Below are 18711 nucleotides of genomic sequence, written 5' to 3' on the forward strand. Positions count from 1 at the left end.
AGTCTGATGTTTCTTAGTTTATTTTGTCTGGATAATCTGTCCAATGCTGAAAGTGGGGTGTTAAAGTCTCTAAGCTATTGTTGTACTGGAGTCTAACACTCTCTTTAGCTCTAATAATATCTGATTTATATATCTGGGTGCTCCAGTGTTAGGTGCATATATATTTACAATTGTTATCCTCTTGCTGAGTTGACCCCTTTATCGTTATATAATGACCTTGTCAATTTTTACAATTTTTGTCTTGAAATCTATTTTGTCTCATGTAAGTATAGCTATGCCTACTCTTTTTTTTTTTTTTTTTTTGGTTTCCATTTGCATAGAGTATATTTTTCCAACCCTTTATTTTTAGTCTCTATGTGTCTTTACAGGTCAAGCGTGTTTCTCGTAGGCAACAGATGTTTGGGTCATGTTTTTGTTTTTCTTTTTCTGAGACAGCATCTCACTCTGTTGCCCAAGGTGGAGTGCACTGGCACAATCATAGCTCATTTTAGCCTTAACTTCCTGAGCTCAAGTGATCCTCCTACCTCAGACTCCTGAGTAGGTCTACCACTACACCCAGCTAATTTTTCAAATTCTTTGTAGACACAGGATTCCACTATGCTGCCCAAGCTGGTCTCAAACCCCTGGGCTCAAGCAATACTTTCGCCTCAGCCTCCCAAAGTGCTGGGATTATAGGCATGAGCCACTGTGCCTAGCTGGGTCCTGTTTTGTTTTGTTTTTTTGAGACAGAGTCTTGCACTGTTGCCTGGGCTGGAGTGCTGTGGTGCAATCTGGGTTCACTGCAACCTCCGCCTCCCAGATTCGAGCAATTCTCCTGCCTCAGCCTCCCGAGTAGCTGGGATTACAGGCGTGCACCACCACACCAAGCTAATTTTTGGTATTTTTAGTACAGATGGGGTTTCACCATGTTGGCCAGGCTGGTCTTGAAATGCTGACCTCGTGATTTGCCCACCTTAGCCTCCCAAAGTGCTGGGATTACAGGCATGAGCCACCATGCCCAGCTGGGTCTTGTTTTCTAATGCATTCAACTACTCCATGTCTTTTGATTGCAGAATTTTGTCCATTTATATTCAATGTTATTATTGATAAGTAAGGACTTACTATTGCCATTTTGTTATTTGTTTTCTGGTTGTTTTGTGGTCTTCCTTCCTTCTTTCCTTCTTGTCTTTCTTTTTGTGAAAGTGATTTTCTCGGATGGTATGTTTTAATTTCTTGCTTTTTATTTTTTTGCTTTTTGTGTATCTGTTACAGGGTTTTTTGATTTGCGGTTACCATGAGGCTTGCAAATAACATCTTACAACCCATCGTTAAAAACTGAATGGTAACTTAACTCTGATTGCAAAAACAAAAAATAAAGAAGCAAAGAGAAAACCAATAAAAACTCTACACTTCAACTTCATCCCACCTCCCTCTTTTTTTTTTTTTTTTGGAGATAGAGTCTTGCTCTTTTGCCAAGGCTGGAGTGCAGTGGTGCCATCTTGGCTCACTGCAACCTCTGCCTCATGGGTTCAAGTGATTCTCCTGCCTCAGCCTCCTGAGTAGCTGGGATTACAGGCATGTGCCACCATGCCTGGCTAATGTTGTATTTTTTGTAGAGACAGGGTTGTACTATGTTGGCCAGGCTGGTCTCGAACTCCTGACCTAAGGTGACCCAGCTACCTCAGCCTCCCAAAGAGCTGGGATTATAGGCATGAACTGCACCTGGCCCATAGTTATTATTTTTGATAGGCTCATCTTTTAGTCTTCCTACTCAAAATATGAGTAATTTACACACCACAATTACAGTGTTGTAATATTCTGTATTTCTTATTTTTCCCATTTAAATAATAAAATATAGGCTTCTGCCATCCAACATATTTTCAGGAATGGATTAGATTTTAAGGAATGTGGCTGGATACGGTGGTTCACACCTGTAATCCCAGCGCTTTGGGAGGCCAAGGTGGGTGGATCACTTGAGGTCAGGAGTTTGAGACCAGCCTGACCAACATGGTGAAACCCCATGCCTACTAAAAATCCAAAAATGAGTGAGGTGTGGTGGTGCATGCCTGTAATCCCAGCAATCTGGGAGGCCGAGGCAGGTGAATCATTTGAACCCGGGAGGCGGAGGGTGCAGTGAGCTGAGATCGTGCCATTGCACTCCAGCCTGGGCAACAAGAGTGAAACTCCATCTCATAAAATAAAACAAAATTTTTAAGGAATGCCTATATATAATTTTCTCGTTTATTTTGTTTATTGTTTCTTTCCTTTTACTATAATAATTCTCAAATTTTTGGCCTCAGGACCTTTTTACACTCTTTTTTTTTTTTTTTTTTTTTTTTTTTTTGAGACGGAGTCTCACGCTGTTGCCCAGGCTGGAGTGCAGTGGCGCGATCTCGGCTCACTGCAAGCTCCGCCTCCCGGGTTCCCGCCATTCTCCTGCCTCAGCCTCCTGAGTAGCTGGGACTACAGGCGCCCGCCACCGCGCCTGGCTAATTTTTTGTATTTTTAGTAGAGATGGGGTTTCACTGTGGTCTCGATCTCCTGACCTTGTGATCCGCCCGCCTCGGCCTCCCAAAGTGCTGGGATTACAGGCTTGAGCCACCGCGCCCGGCCTACACTCTTTTTTTTGAGACGTAGTCTCGCTCTGTCGCCCAGGCTGGAGTGCAGTGGCACGATCTCTGCTCACTGCAAGCTCCGCCTCCCGGGTTCACGCCATTCTCCTGCCTCAGCCTCACAAGTAGCTGGGACTACAGGTGCCCGCCACTATGCCCAGCTAATTTTTTGTATTTTTAGTAGAGACGGGGTTTCACCATGTTAGCCAGGATGGTCTCGATCTCCTGACCTCGTGATTTGCCCACCTCAGCCTCCTGAAGTGCTGGGATTACAGGCATGAGCCACTGTGCCTGGTCCTTTTTACACTCCTAGAAAGAATCCCAAAAAGCTTTTGTGTATGTAGATATATCTATTAATATTTTGTTTATGTAGGTTTATCTATCAATAGTCACCACATTATGAATTAAAACAGATATTTTAAAATATTTATTAATCCATTTAAAATTAACAATAAACCTATTATGTGTTTATATACAAAGTTTTAAAACGAAAAATATGTTCCCGAAACAAAAATAATTTAGTGAGAAGACATAGTTTTTTTTAAAAATCATAGCTTTACTGGGATATAATTCAAATACCATACAATTCACCCATTTAAAGTGTACAATTCAATGGCTTTCAGTATGTTTAGAGCTGTGCAACCATCGCCACAGTCAGTGCCAGAACATTCTCATCATTCAACAAGGAAACCTCATATTCTTTAATTATCACCCTCCCCAGTCTGCCCATCTCCCACCCTAACCCCTGGCAACTACAATCTACTTTCTGACCCTAAGGATTTGCCTATTTCATATAAATGGAATCATACAATATGTGGCCTTTTGTGTCTTGCTTCTTTGACTTAGCATCATGTTTTCAAGGTTCATCCATCTGGAGCATGGATATACTTCATTCTTTTTTATTGCCAAGTAGTATTCCGGAGCTGTATGACTAGACCACATTTTATTTATCCATTGATCAGTTGATGGACTTGTATTGTTTCTACTTTTTAGCTTGTGAATAATTCTGTTATGAACATTTGCATGTTAGATTTTTTGTGTTTTCATTTCTCTTGGGGACATACCTAGGAGTAGAATTGCTAAGTCATATATGGTTACTCTGATATGGTTACTCTGTCTTTAACCTTTTGAGAACCAGGCATGGTGGCACAAGCCTATAATCCCAGCACTGGGAGGTCGAGGCGGGAGGATTGCTTGAGGCCAGGAGTTGGAGACCAGCCTGGGCAACACAGCAAGACCTTGTCTCTAAAATAAAAACAAAAGCAAAACAAAACAACACAGTGGCTGCATTATTTTACATTCCCAACAGCAGTGTATGAGGGAGATGGCATAGTTTTACATTTCTGTAAATCTTTTTAATGAATGACTTAATAGAGAACAACTAGATTCTCATTCCTATTTTTGTACTCAATGTGTTGCAAAACTAGTTTGGTTGAGTATATGCAGAAAATCCAGACTCAAAGTGATCTATAGCTGGAAGAAAGAGGAGCATTTTAACAGCCTTTCTAGACAACTGTGGAATTTTTTATTTATTTTTATTTTTTATTTTTAGAGACAAGGTCTCGTTCTGTTGCCCAGGGTGGAGTGCAGTGGTGTGATTATAACTCATGGTAAACTTGAACTCCTGGGCTTAGGCAATCCTCCTGCCTCAGCCTCCCAAATAGCTGGGACTGCAGGCATACACCACCATGCCCAGATAGTTTTTATTTTTGGTAAAGATGGGGTCTTGCTGTGTTGCCCAGGATGGTCTCGAACTCCTGGGCTTGAGCAATCCTCTCACCTTGGCCTCCCAAAGTGCTGGGATTACAGGTATAAGCCATCGTGACCAGCCAGTTGTGGACTATTTTCCTTTGATACTATACCATTAACTCTCTAAGTGGTAGTTTCTTAAAGATTAGTTGCAAAGTAAAAATTTTTTTTCCAAAGTAGAATTTTAAATAATATCAATAAGACTTTCATACTCTTATATGTTAAAATCCAATTAATAGAAAAAGAATGTTAATGAAAACACTAGGAAATCTGAAGTCTAATTTAATTAATAGTATCATACCAATGGTAATTTCTTAGTTTTGATAAATGTACCATGTTTAAGAGAGATGTTAACATTGGGAGAAGCTGGATGGGTATACAGGAACTCTTTAGACTATCCCTGCATCTCTTGGGTATATTTAAAATTATTTTAAAATAGAAAGTTAAAAACCCAATCCACTGGTCTATTTTGTTCTTTGAAAGGATCTTTTATCCAGCATGATTTTGTAACCTCATGCATTAGTCATTTAGAAAATATTCAAATGTTATATATTATACAATATAAAAAACTCAAAATCTTTAATATCACTTCTGATTTCTTCAGAAAAGTCTTTAAGAACTGGGAAGCTTTTAAGCTTTCAGTGACAGAAACAAGTTTTCCAAAATTCTAATTTTCACTTAAAAGCTCAAATTTTGGCCAGATGTGGTAGCTCATGCCTGTAATCCCAGCACTTTGGGAGGCCAAGGTGGGCAGATTACCTGAGGTCACGGGTTCGAGATCAACCTGGGCAACATGGTTAAACCCCATCTCTACCAAAAATACACAAATTAGCTGGGCGTGGTGGTGGGCGCCTGTAGTCCCAGCTACTCGGGAGGCTGATGCAGGAGAATCGCTTGAACCCAGGAGATGGAGATTGCAGTGAGCCAAGATCACGCCACTGAACAGGGCAAGACTCTGTCTCAAAAAAAAAAAAAAAAAAAAAAAAGGAATTTTATTTATCATTGGCAACCAAAACTAAGTTGTTTTCCTTGAATTGATAGGGTAACTCTGTTCATTTTTAAGAAAACACTTTCCAAACACCTGAGTCTAAATAACTTGTTTGTCTATAAGTCCCTCTTTGAAGTAAAAATGGTGTTCATGAAAAAAAGCAGCTACTGTAGTTCACAACTCAGTAGCTCTACCTCACCCAGGCACTAGTCTTAGAGACAGACATTGTACTTTGCTGCGAGGCAGAAGTGCTCAGTGTATACTTCCCATCTCATCACACGCAGTATGAGAAAGATGCAGACTCAAGGTTGAGATGTAATAAATGAACAAGTTTTACTGCTTTCTTGAGAACATTCTTAAGCAAAACTGGCTTTCTCTCCCTTTTTTTGAGTCGGAGTCTCGCTCTGTCGCCCAGGCCGGAGTGCACTGGCACAAACAGCTCATTCCAGCCAGCTCCTAGGCTCAAGTGACCCTCCTGCCCTGGCCTCTCAAGTAGCTGGGACCACAGGGGTGCGCCACTGTGCCTAGCCCTTTTATCTTCTTATTTCACTCATGAGATGGTAAACAACACAATGACTCCTGGGACATTGGGTGCATTTGTGCTGAGGCACCAGCAGCTTTATCCACTGTTGCTTTTGTACTTTCAGTGCAAAAGTCAACATGCTGAAAAAGGCAAATAATGCCACAGTATTATCATGAAAATAGTTGTAGCCTCCTGTACCCCCTGAAAGTGTCTTAGAGACTTCAGAGTCTGCAGATCTCCTTTGGGGAATCACTGCTCAGTGCTTCTTAATGGCAGGGATTTTTGTCTGTTTTGATCACTGCTGTATCTCCTGTGCCTAGAACAATGTTTGGCACATAATGGATGCTCAATAAGTATTTATTATATGAATACATACATAAGTGACTGAATAAATGAATGTGGTGACATCTGTAATTACTTTCAGCCACTTGGAAGGAGAACAATTTAAAAATTCAAAATATTTGTAGTTTTGGTATAATTTAGAATTATAGAATGCTAAATATTTAATCAGGAAATAAATTATTTCTTTGGCAAAAGCATTTAGCTGCAGGGATGGCAAACTCAGTAGGGAACTTTCAAAACCACCCCAATGGTGTCGGCACAGAACAGCAACATTCTTTAGCAAAGGAAGCAATTCCTGAAAATGGGAACACTGCCTGTGACCTAGAAATGGGGACCAAAATCAGGAGAGGAGGACAAGACACTAACAGTTCACATCGCTGTCCCACAGTCGCTTTCCCAACAAACAGTGTCTGGGAACACTTCATAGATTTGGAAGGAAGTATTCATAAAATGAACAGGGAATTAGAATATAAGGTGGGACACACAGGGATTCATGAGTAATTAAAACATTTTAAGTTTCTGTTGTTGTTGTTTTGAGATGGAGTCTCACTCTGTCACCCACGCTGGAGTGTAGTGGCACAATCTCAGCTCACTGCAACCTCTCCCTCAAAGGCTCAAGCAATTCTCCTGCTCCAGCCTCCTGAGTAGCTGGGACTACAGGCATGCCTGGCTAATTTTTGTATTTTTAGTAGAGACGGTGTTTCACCATGTTGGCCAGGCTGGTCTCGAACTCCTGACCTTGGGTGGTCCACCACCTTAGCTTCCCAAAGTGCTGGGATTACAGGCGTGAGCCACCACGCCCGGCCCAACATTTTAAGTTTTGAAGACTAAATTATGTATTTGGGACTAATGTATTTATCCCAGAAAGAGGCCCAGGCACCTCAATGTATGATTCACACACTGAGAGTGATATAGAAGTGGATTTTAATGAAGGTGATATAGTACAATAAATTGCAGCATAGTAGGTGAACTAGCTAATAAAATATTCTGGTTAGTAGGGAGTTATCACAGTTTGCTATTTTTCAACGAATAAGAATTCAGTAAATACACCATCCTTAAGCTGAAGACTCCAGTCATTATTTAGTGACTCCAGAGGCACTGCAGAATCTCTCTCTACTCCAGGGAGTCATGAGGAGAAAGGATTAATCAGTTAAGGGAGGTCTGGTAATGAGATTTAATGAGCACACAAATTACCCACTCTTTAGTTTCTGGTCCCAGTTCTGCTGTTTGGTAATTAGCTGGCAACAGGTAAATTCCTGAGCCCTTCTATAATTCAGCTTTTCCCTTCTCCTTTCCTTAAATTCAGGAATACTTAAGAACACAAATGTTTGTGAAATGTTGTGGGTCCCTTGAAAATACTAAATGTAAGGAGTTATAGGTGGGATTTATATAGAAGATAAAATATCCCAGTAAACTTTAAATTGCCCAGTCTGAAATAACAATCTATAAGTTTCTTCCACGCTATAGAAAACCTCCGAAGTGCAGGTTGGGCACAGTGGCTCACGCCTGTAATCCCAGCACGTTGGGAGGCCGAGGTAGGCGAATCACGAGGTCAGGAGATCGAGACCATCCTGGCTAACACGGTGAAACCCTGTATCTACTAAAAATATAAAAATTTAGCCAGGCATGGTGGCAGGTGCCTGTAATCCCAGCTACTTGGGAGGCTGAGAGGCAGGAGAACAGCATGAACCCGGGAGGCAGAGCTTGCAGTGAGCCGAGATCGCTCCACTGCACTCAGCCTGGGTGACAGACAGGGCAAGACTCCATCTCAAAAAAAAAAAAAGAAAACCTCTGAAGTGCTTCCCACACCCGTGCATCTACCTGGATCTAGCAATCCTGGGACTAAGACTGAAACCAATGCTAGCCAGCCTAGTAATTTCTGAGTAGTTTATAATAAACAGTTTAGGATCTATATCACTTGATCCTCATAGTATGTGTAGGAAAAACCATTTCTGTTCTTCAGACAAAGAAAGGTTTGAAGAAACTGAGTGCCTTAACCAAGAGGCAGAGCTGGGCTCAGAAGGTCCCGTGAGCTCTGTCATCTTTCCACTGTGCACCTTGCTGTGCTGAGAGGAGGAAGCCAGAGGTGGTCCCAGTGGTGTTTCTGAAGCCCCAGCAGTGGGCAAATGGTTATCCAGCTTCCCTGGGCCCTGAACCAACAGTCCTGCCCTACTCACCTGCAGCTTCACAGCAATGACCACTGAGTTAAGATCTTTGTCCATTTCTTTTAGCATGACGAGTTTCTTCAGAGTCAAGCTGAATAGCCTAGAAAAACAGGGAAGGAAGATACTGTCATATGCAAGGAACTTATGAGAAAAGTGATGAACAACTGGTTAGGCAACCTGCCTTACCTGAAGTAAGAATGTGAGAACGCTGTCCTCAGTCCCAGGGGTCCCCTGTCTCAGTGAAAGATTATCCCCTCTTACTTAATGTTTATACTTTTAAGAGATAGGTCTCACTATGTTGCCTAGACTGGATCCTTGGGCCCAAAGATCCTCCCCATCTTGGCCTCCTGAGTAGCCAGGACCACAGGCACATGCCACCATGCCCAGCTTCTAAAAGTAAGTGTCAAAAGGTACATTATTGTGTGAACTTCCATGGATGTCATTTATCTCAAGCCAAAGGCAACACATTTTCCATGCCTAGTATGTTGGAGCCATTTCTGAGGGGGAAGAGGAGACCAAGGGAGGAGAATCACACAGTTCCTCTTCTACTTTCCACCTGATCACACCTGACAGATGTACAGATATAAATCTTTAGCAAGAGAAGATAATCCACACAAACAAAACATACACCATTTGGCAGGAAATGGTTAAATGGTCACAAATTCTATTTCAGCTGCATTTTGCTCCAAATATGCAGAACATCTTCAGTGCCACAAATCAAGAAATTCCCTGCAACTCAAAAGTGACAGGATTGTCCCTCACTGTGGAGTCTCAGTAACTCTGCTCTGACTTGACCTTGGCCTTACCACAGCAGGGCCACCCTGGACTTCCAGCAGGAGTAGGAGGGAGACTCTGGACGCTGCCTTTCTGTGGCTGCCCAGGTGGTCAAAGTCTTCAAACATTCTTCTCCTGGGAGAGGTTCTGGGGAACGGGACACATGAGGGATGTTGCTGACTAGAGTCATGACAAGTCCAGAGAATCCGACTGGATTTCATGCCTCTTTTTTCCTCCGTGCTGAGGCCCTCTAGGCCCTGCTCAGGCCCCTGTCTTGCGTCTCCACTGCCCTCCCTCTGCTCCGGCCACACTAACTTTCCTTTGGCTCCTTGGCAGTGCCACCCTCTCACCTCGGGGCCTTTGGAGGTTGCTGTTCCTTCTGTTGGCACCAGCCTGCCAGCTAACGCCTCTTCAGCTTTGGGTTATGCATTTTTGCCAGGAGAACTTCCCCCAATGCCTTGCAAAGTCTGTGATGTGTCCCCAGCACAACTCCTATCCTGCCACTGGAGTGTAACTTCCGGTGGGCAGGCAGCAGGCTTGCCCCTCCACCACTCTCCCCCCAGCATCTGCCCAAATGCTGGGCACAGTACAGTTGCTCGGCAAATATTTGTCACATTAAGTTTCCTAAAATGGTTTCTAGTTAAAATCAGATTAACAAAAGTATGTGAAGAAATTAATATAATTCATGTTTTTTTTTTTTTAAAGGAGGACAAATCCAGGTCAACAGAACTAAATTCTGGTTTTGAATTAACCTCACCCAGGTAGTTTCTTTTTTTTCTTTCTTTCTTTTTTTTTTTTTTGAGACAGAGTCTCTCTCTGTCGCCCAGGCTGTAGTGCAGCGGCACGATCTTGGCTCACTGTAACCTCTGCCTCCCGGGTTTCAGCAATTCTGCTGCCTCAGCCTTCTGGGTAGCTGGGATTACAGGCGCCCGCCATCATACCCGGCTACTTTTTGTATTTTTAGTAGAGACAGGTTTCACCATGTTGGCCAGGCTGGTCTCAAACTCCTGACCTCAGGTGATCCGCCTGCCTTGGCCTCGCAAAGTGCTAGGATTACAGGCATGAGCTACCACGCCCGGTCACCCAAGTACTTTCAAAGACCTGCTGACTAACACAAAGAAAAAAAATAAATCTTTCTTTGCTTTAAGCTAGAATCAAAATCAAATACAATGTATGAAAACTTATCAGGTCTCTTCGTCTATATTGTTTCACCCAGACCTCAAAAATAGGACTGTGTGGATGTGTGTTGGGGGCTCACTGTTCTATGCATGCAACAGAAAGTATTTCAAGTGGAGTAGTGACCTGCCCAAATTCACTTAGCTAGTAAGTGACAGAGCTGGATTCTAACTCTAATCTCCTTGTGGTGGACCGAATACCCAACCCCCACCACCCAGATGTCATCTCCTAATCCCCGAAACCTGTGAATATGGTACCTTGGCAAAGTCCCATGGCAAAAGGGACTGTGCAGATGTGATTAAGTTAAGGCTCCTGAGATGGGGAGATTATCCTCGATTATCTGGGTGGGCCCTATATAATCACAAGAGCCTTTAAAAGAGGTGGCCAAGAAGGGCAGAGTTAGAGGAGGAAGCAGGGACTGGAGATGTGGCTATTCAGAAAGGTAGTTAACTCCTGCAGTCCCAGCTACTCAGGAGGCTGAGGTGGGAGGACTGTTTGAGCCCAGGAGTTCGAGGCCAGCCTGGGCAACATAGAAAGATCCCAGTCTCTTAAAAATAAAAAGAAACGTGGGAGGCTGAGGCAGGAGAATTGCTTGAACCCAGGAGGCGGAGGCTGCAGTGAGCCGAGAGTGCGCCATTGCACTCCAACCTGGGTGACAGAGGGAGACTCCATCTCAAAAACAAAAAACAAACAAACAAAAGTAGTTAACTATGTACATTGTTTAACTGAATTTTGTGCCTTCATTAAGGCACAAAATGATGGCTCAAAACGAAATGGGACATGACTGGGATGAGCAAATGGAAAAGACTGAATATGCCCAACGTTCGTCCTCATCTGAGGCTTGCCAAAATCAAATACAATAGAAACAAATCTCTGAAATTCAAATGTTTTATCTGAGGAGGAAAAAACTGCTGCAATTGGGGGCATACCTGTAGATCAGGTAGTCTTCGGTATGTCCAAAGAACAAAGAGAAGCTTAGATGTTTTATAAAAAAGAGAAATGTTACTATTGCTCTTCGAGAAAGTTCATCGGCACAAGTAAGGTTTTGGGAAATTGGCAAGCTCTGACAGGTGAGTGACAGTGGTGGGCAAAACTAGTCTTAGAGTGCAGCACGTCATCACAGTAGACATCAGATAAAACGGGTTTCAGGTTATAGCAGGCAGTTTCAGCAGCCAGGTTTGCAGAGAATACCATTTCTGGAGCAATGCCCTGAGTGCCTTTCCCCTAGTTTCTTGGCTCTGTTTTAGTTGGGTATGACGAGAATAACTCAATATGTATGATCAACTTTTGCAGACTGCCAATCATGAACACTTCTGATGGGTTAGGTTTTTCCTTGTTTTCAAAGCAAACATTTTCCACCTTCAAATTGATTTGTGGCTGCTGAATAAACTCACTGCAAGATAAAAGTCTCACAGGAGTCAGTCGGGGACATGCGTTTCTTCTCTGCTTAAGATTCTTCACTCATTCAACACTGCCCACATTTAGAGAACATTTGCTCTGTGCCTGGTACTGAACCAGTTGTTGGAGTTGTAGAAGGATGTGGGCTACACAGTCCAGCGGGAAAGGCAAACAATCACGTTACGCTCTGTACCACTGCTCTATTATGCCTCAGAAGGCTCTTAGATAAATACCTCATAGGATAACATGGCAGAATTATGTTAGGAGGAAAAAACATCACAGACCAATAAATATTTGTTGAATAAAGAGACAAGACAGGCCTTTATGCCATAGCACCTTATGTTAACAAGATGGCCAAGAAAGATTTAGTACCTTAGGTAAAGCAACAGCAAGACTGGATATGTTCCATGTTTTCACAGAAATGTAACACAGCACACAGATTTTGAAACCTGTGGCAATCAGTTCAACATGATGTTTTTGTTTGTTTTCAATGGCATGACTCAAGGGGACTTGGGGACTCAAATGTATTCTAACTCTTCAAAGTACAAGAAAATGTCTATCCCTCATTCAGCATCTATCATGTACTAGTTGCCTGACATGCATTTCATTATCTCTTTTAAGTTTCACGGTAATGCTAAGAGGTGGGTATTATACCTATTTTACAGATACAGATGCTGGAAGAGTTAAGAAAACGTCCCTAGGTCACACAGGAGTAGTCAAGACATGATGCACACAGGCCTATCACAGTCCAGGGACCAATTTAAGTTGGTATAAAGCATTTTATTAGCAAATTACAAGAAATTATTTTAATTATAAGTGAACGTTTTAAACATATATCTTAATATAACAGAGAACACTAAGGAAATAAGATAAATTTCTCCATAAACCCACATTTGCACACATTTGATGCAAAGACTCCCAGATACAGTTGTGAGGATGACTCACACTGACTGTGTCTGGCAAGACGTTGTAAGAAGTAGTCTCAGTGTTTAGGAAGCTGAGTTAGTTAGCTGCCCACCCCAAGTTTCTTGCTACCCTATGTTTCCCTGGTGGGCGCTTCTCATGCAGTGAAAATGTAGGACCAAGGCCTGAAGGGAAGAGTCCTTCCCTGATGACACTTCTGCTTTGTTTTTCTACAGCAGAAAATAATTTTACAGCAAAATTATAAAGGCTGATAATTCCAAGTGCTGGTGAAGATGTAGGGTAACAGGAACTTATACATATGGCTGGGGCCAGTGGAAAATGGTACAGTTACTCGAGAAAACCATTTGGTAGTTGATTAGATTTTTTATATATATATATATATGTGTGTGTGTGTGTGTGTGTGTGTGTGTGTGTGTGTGTGTGTGTATCTACTCCTATACCCAGCTCCCAAGGGAACCCAAGAGAAAGGAAGGCACACCACAACAAGACAGGTACAAGAATGTTCAAAGCTTCTGCACAGCAAAGGAAACAATCTACAGAGTGAAAAGAATAAGATAAAATATTTGCAAACTACTCATCTGATGGGCAATTAATATCTAGAATATATAAAGAACTGAAATATCTCAGCAAAAAAAAAAAAAAAAAAAAAATCCGATTAAAAAAATCTGCGAACGATCTGAACCGGCATTTCTCAAAAGAAAACATACAAATAGCCAACGAACATATAAAAAAAATTCAACATCGCTAATCATCAGGGAAATGCAAATCGAGACCACAATGAGTTATCATATTCCCCAGTTGGGCTGGCTACTATTAAAATGACAAAAAATGACAAATGCTGGAGAGGATACAGAGAAAAGCCAACTCTTCTACACTGTTGTAACTAGTGAACATGAACTAGTGCAGCCACTATGGAGAACAGCATGGAGTTTCCTTCAAAAAACTACAAATGGAACTACCACATGATCCAGCAATCCCACTACTGGGAATCTGTTCAAAGGAAAGGAAATTATTGTATCAGAGAGACAATGCAGACCCCCATGTTTACTGCAGCACCGTTCACAATAGCCAAGAGACAGAATCAACCTAGGGGTCCGACAACAGAGGAAGAGATAAAGAAAATGTGGTGTACACACACCATGGAGTACTATTCAGCCATAAAAAAGTGTGAGATCCTGTCATTTGTAGCAATATGGATGGAACTGAGAATATTATGTTAAGTGAAATAAGCTGGGAATAGAAAGTAAAACACTGCATGTTCTCACTCACACATGGAAGCTAAAAAAATTAATCTCATAGAAGTAAAAAGTAGAACAGATGATACTAAAGGCTGGGAATAGCAGGGGAAGGGGAGGGAAATGGAGAGATTTCTTAAAGGGTACAAAATTACAGCTAGATAGGAGGAATAAGCTCTAGTGTTCAGAAAGATGACCACAGTTAATAATATTAATTATAGATAGCTAGGAGGAGGATAGTCAATGTTCTCAACACAAAGAAACGATCAGAGTTTGAGATGACGAGTATGCTAATTCCCCTGCTCTGTTAATCATACATTGTATGTATCAAAACATCTCTATGTACCCCATGAAGATGTACAATTATTATTGGTCAATTTTAAAATTAAATAAAAAATTAAAAAATAATGTTTAAAGCAGCTCCACTCACAATGGTCCTATACTGGAAACAACACACCCACCAACTGAAGAATGAACAAACAAAATGTAGTATACAAAAAAGACCAAACTATGATACATGTGACAACATGGATGATTCAAAACCACTACACTGAGCCGGAAGAGCCAGACCCAAAAGACTGTCTTACCATCCCTGTGAAGTTCAAGAACAGGTAAGACCAATATGTGGTGATGCCAGTACAGTGACTGAGACAGGTGGAGGCACTGATTGGAAGGGATACGAGGGAGCCCTCTGGCTAACAACACCCACGGCAACGTCACGGGGCCTACACACCAGCAGAAACCCACAGGCCTTATATCCAAAACCCATGCACTCCACTGTATGCAATCTGCACACTGACTTAAAAAAAAAAGGCCTGAATGAAGGCTGAAGAGTCAGATACACTCTGGTTTGAACTGCAGCTCTGTCACGTTACTCTGTCACTCATCTATCAGCCTTATAATGAGGCACATGTTGTTCTGGTCACTTGTGATACATCAGTAAACAAAGCAGACAAAATGTCCTGTCCTTGAGTTCACATTCTAGTGAAAGGACACAGTCAATAAGCAATAAACATAATAATTAGGTAAATTATGTAGTAGGTCAGATTGTGTGAAAATAGAGCTAGGTATTGCGCGCATGAGGCAGAGGAGGGTGGGGAGAGTTGTAATTCTGAGTTAGGTGGCCAGGGTGGGCCTCCTTGAGAAGTTCTAGGTTGAGGGGAAGAAGTACATAGGCCTTAAACTAGCTACATGCTTGGTCTGCCTGAAAAACAGCAAGGCCAGGGAGCCCATGTTGCGGGCTGCTTCCCATGCAGGCCTCTGTAAACCACACAGAAGGTGTGTTTTTTTGTTTGTTTGTTTGTTTTTTGAGACGGAGTCTCGCTCTGTCGCCCAGGTTGGAGTGCAGTGGCCGGATCTCAGCTCACTGCAAGCTCCGCCTCCCGGGTTCACACCATTCTCCTGCCTCAGCCTCCCAAGTAGCTGGGACTACAGGCGCCTGCCACCTTGCCCGGCTAGTTTTTTGTATTTTTTTTTAGTAGAGACGGGGTTTCACCGGGTTAGCCAGGATGATCTCAATCTCCTGACCTCGTGATCCGCCCGTCTCGGCCTCCCAAAATGCTGGGATTACAGGCTTCAGCCACCACGCCCGGCCCTGTTTGTTTGTTTTAAGAGACAGGGTCTTGCTCTGTCACCCAGACTGTAGTGCAATGCCATGATCAAAGCTCACTGCAATCTTGAACTCCTGGGACTCAAGCAATCCTCCCATCTCAACCTCCTAAGTAGCTGAGACTACAGGTGCATTCCAGCACACCCAACTAATTAGAATTTTTTTTTTTTTTTTGCAGCAATGGGGTCTCATTATGTTGCCCAGGCTAGTCTATAACTCCTGGGCTCAAGCGATCTTTCTGCCTCCGCCTCCCAAAGTGCTGAAATCACAGGTGTGAGCTACTGCTCCCAGCTGATTTTTTCATTTTTAAGTGAGAAAGACATAAACCTCTTCTTAACTTTGTGGTTTTTCTGTTATGTATGCAGGTGTACCTGTCTTTAAGTAATGTTCACCAGGAACAGATTCCCAAGGTATTAGGACTTTAGTTACAACCCTCCAAATAGTAATACTTTCAAAAAGAACCAGTTGGCCAAATTATTCCCAAAGTCCATTTTAGAGGGCAGTGCCCTATCAGGAAACCCTGAGTCTCATCCTTATGAGGGAAGGGAAGATATCTCAAAAGCTGAAGGAAACAAAGTTCTCTCCAAGATCCCTAAGAGAGCCAAATCTCTACTTTCTGCTCTCTAGCTACCTCTGTGCTATAGTGGGCTGGAAGTCAGATTCCGTGGTCCGGCATGGGTATATCGGAGCTGGCTGCAGACTCCTCTGTTACTCCCCTCCCGTCCTTTTCATCTGGGGATCAGGCAGAAGAACACTTCTAGCCGAGTCCCTACTCAAAAGGACTTCAAATACAATGGACAGCTAGGGTTCTCCAGCCAGTCCACCTTTGGAAGGTCAGTGAAAAGGTGGATGACACAAATGGGGCTCAATGTGCTAGAACTCTTAAGAAGTTGAGTCTGCCTTTAAAGTAAAACAGAGTATTACAAAGATGATTATAGAGTCCAAAGGACTTTTAAAGGAGGATCCCAGGTTACTCAGCTCAGAAATAATCTTCCTCTCTACAAAGGCATTCTGAAAATATATTAATAACAGGTCATTTATTTCCATCTTTTAAAACTCCATCTGGAAATCCTAGACCATCATTAATAAAACAATAACAAAACACTAAATCTTGGTCCCTTGATCTGCTCTCACCCCTTACTTTTCACATTTTTGTGAGTTCACTGTTTTAGCCTGTCTTTGGCTCTCTTTGGGATCAATTTCCTTCCAATAAGAGCAGGAAGGCAACAGCTATTCTAATTAGGCCAAGAGTTCCCGGCTGTCCCCTCATTCCCTGCACCTCGAGCCATTTCTCTTCCACTTCCTAGGCATGCGAGCCCTTGTGAGCCCTTGCAGAGAACATTCCCATTGCCACCAGCAGGAAGGACAGAGTGCCACTGATAGAGTGTTCCCAGAAAGATCTCCATCAGCCTTTTACTGTACGTCTTCTCTGTACTTAGCTTTGTGCTAGGAGCTTAAAAAGAAAAAATTGGGCATAATCTCTGCTTTTGAGCAATTCATAACCTAGTTGAAAGGACAGGATTTAAGTATATCAAACAATTAACCAACAAACGTGACAGTGCATGATTAAGTTCTAAATTACACAAAAGGAGATCACTGAGTAACTAGGCTAAGGCTTCAGTGAGGACATACTTGAGCACAAGCAAATTCTCTCAAGAAATTATTTAGCTCTCATTAGACTAAGTCTGAAAGAATAAGGCGGTCTACTTGATAACTGGGTACAGAAAAGAACAAAATATAGTGGCAAGAATCTTTTGAAAGCTTCTAAATAATTCTAGTTTATACGTGACTGTAGGATAAAGGAGAAACAGCCTTGAATAATTTCTACAAATGATCCTCAACTTGCATTTAACAGCTGTTTCTAACCTACCCTCATGCAAATTTGAGAGGCTCACTAAGAGAGAAATGGTCATATTCCATTTCCCCCTCCATCTCCTTTTTTTTTCTTTCTTTTTTATTTTTTTTTTTTGAGACAGGGTCTAACTCTGTCACCCAGACTGGAGTGCAGTGGTGTGATCTTACTCACCGCAGCCTCCACCTCTCAGGTTCAAGCGATTCTCCTGCCTCAGCCTCCCAAGTAGCTGGGATTACAGGTGCATGCCACTACCACCCAGCTAATACCCTTCTAATAAGATATCAATAAACAGCAAAGTGGTCACATTTTGAACAGAAAAAAGGGGAAGAAAGGAGAAACAAAGATCTGGACGAAATAAAAACCTGAACAGTTAGACCCCAAATCAAAATGATGGTCATGAGGTAGGAGGCAGAACTTTACTCTGGACCAGATTGAAGACCGGCTGTAAAGAGAAGAGGCAACACCACCACTCCATAAGACACACCCACTAGTGTATGTAAGTTTACCACTGCCATGGCAACACCCAGATGTCACTACCCCTTTCCAAGGCAACAACCTGGAGGTTACCGCCCCTTTTCTAGAAAATTCTGAATAATCTGCCTCTTAATTTGCATGTAATTAAGTGTGGGTATAAATATGACTGCAGAACTGCCACTGAGTGGCTGCTCTTGAGGCTGCCCACAGGGTCTATTGCTGCTCGGCAGAGCAGTCACAGCGCTTAAGCCTGCCTACGGACGGGGTCTATCCCTGCTTTGCAGAGCAGTCACGGTGCTGTAACACTGCCACCTCAATAAAACTGTTTTCTTCTACCACTGGCTCACTCTTGAATTCTTTCCTGAGCAAAGCAAAGAACCTTCCTGGGCTAAGCCCCAATTCTGCGGCTTGCCTGTCCTGCACTGGTCCCTTTGTGACCAGAGTAGATAAATGCAAGGAATAGAAGACAAGTGACCTGGATTACTCCTTTGTCCTACCAAGAAATGGCTGTGTCATATGAGCAAGGCATTTTCCCCTCTTGAGTTCTTTAATCAGAAGATGGGAAGAATAAGCTCTGCCTCTTCCCTTAACAGCATTTATTCACATAAAGAGCAAACCAATAGAAAAAAACTATGACAAAGGTTTTCCTTTGTGAGAGTAAAAACATTTCTAAAATTGTTTCTATTTTATAGGCACCTGTGAAAGTCTCAACAAGCTCCAACAATAACACCAACAAGTAAATTTCTGAGCAGTATATTCTTACTGCTGAAGAGGTTACCCAAATATATGTAGATGCTGAACCTATTATTTCATATGAAATAGCATAATTTTGATTGTGAAACGATGAGCTAAGGCATTATTTATTTATTTATCTATGCCTTTTTGAGACAGGGTCTCGCTCTGTCACC

At 42.3% G+C, this 18711-nt stretch overlaps 2 protein-coding genes across 4 annotated transcripts in view; one reads left to right on the top strand and one right to left on the bottom strand.

Moving 5' to 3' along the window:
• Positions 1-18711, bottom strand: part of PACS1 (phosphofurin acidic cluster sorting protein 1) — a 173315-nt gene that overhangs the window by 45278 nt on the left and 109326 nt on the right. For 2 of the 3 annotated variants that reach the window (XM_050756595.1, XM_050756596.1), the window contains exon 2: positions 8371-8458. In XM_050756595.1, coding sequence (XP_050612552.1) covers positions 8371-8458 — 88 coding nt within the window. Of the gene's footprint in view, positions 1-8370; positions 8459-9482; positions 9908-18711 lie in introns of those variants that run through there. The other variant, XM_050756597.1, reaches the window with a different exon arrangement.
• The window catches only part of EFEMP2 (EGF containing fibulin extracellular matrix protein 2), a 363083-nt gene that overhangs the window by 20706 nt on the left and 323666 nt on the right, over positions 1-18711 (top strand). The gene's annotated exons all lie outside the window — the stretch shown is intronic.

Source organism: Macaca thibetana, chromosome 14 (assembly GCF_024542745.1).
Source record: "Macaca thibetana thibetana isolate TM-01 chromosome 14, ASM2454274v1, whole genome shotgun sequence".
Lineage (NCBI taxonomy): Eukaryota > Metazoa > Chordata > Mammalia > Primates > Cercopithecidae > Macaca > Macaca thibetana.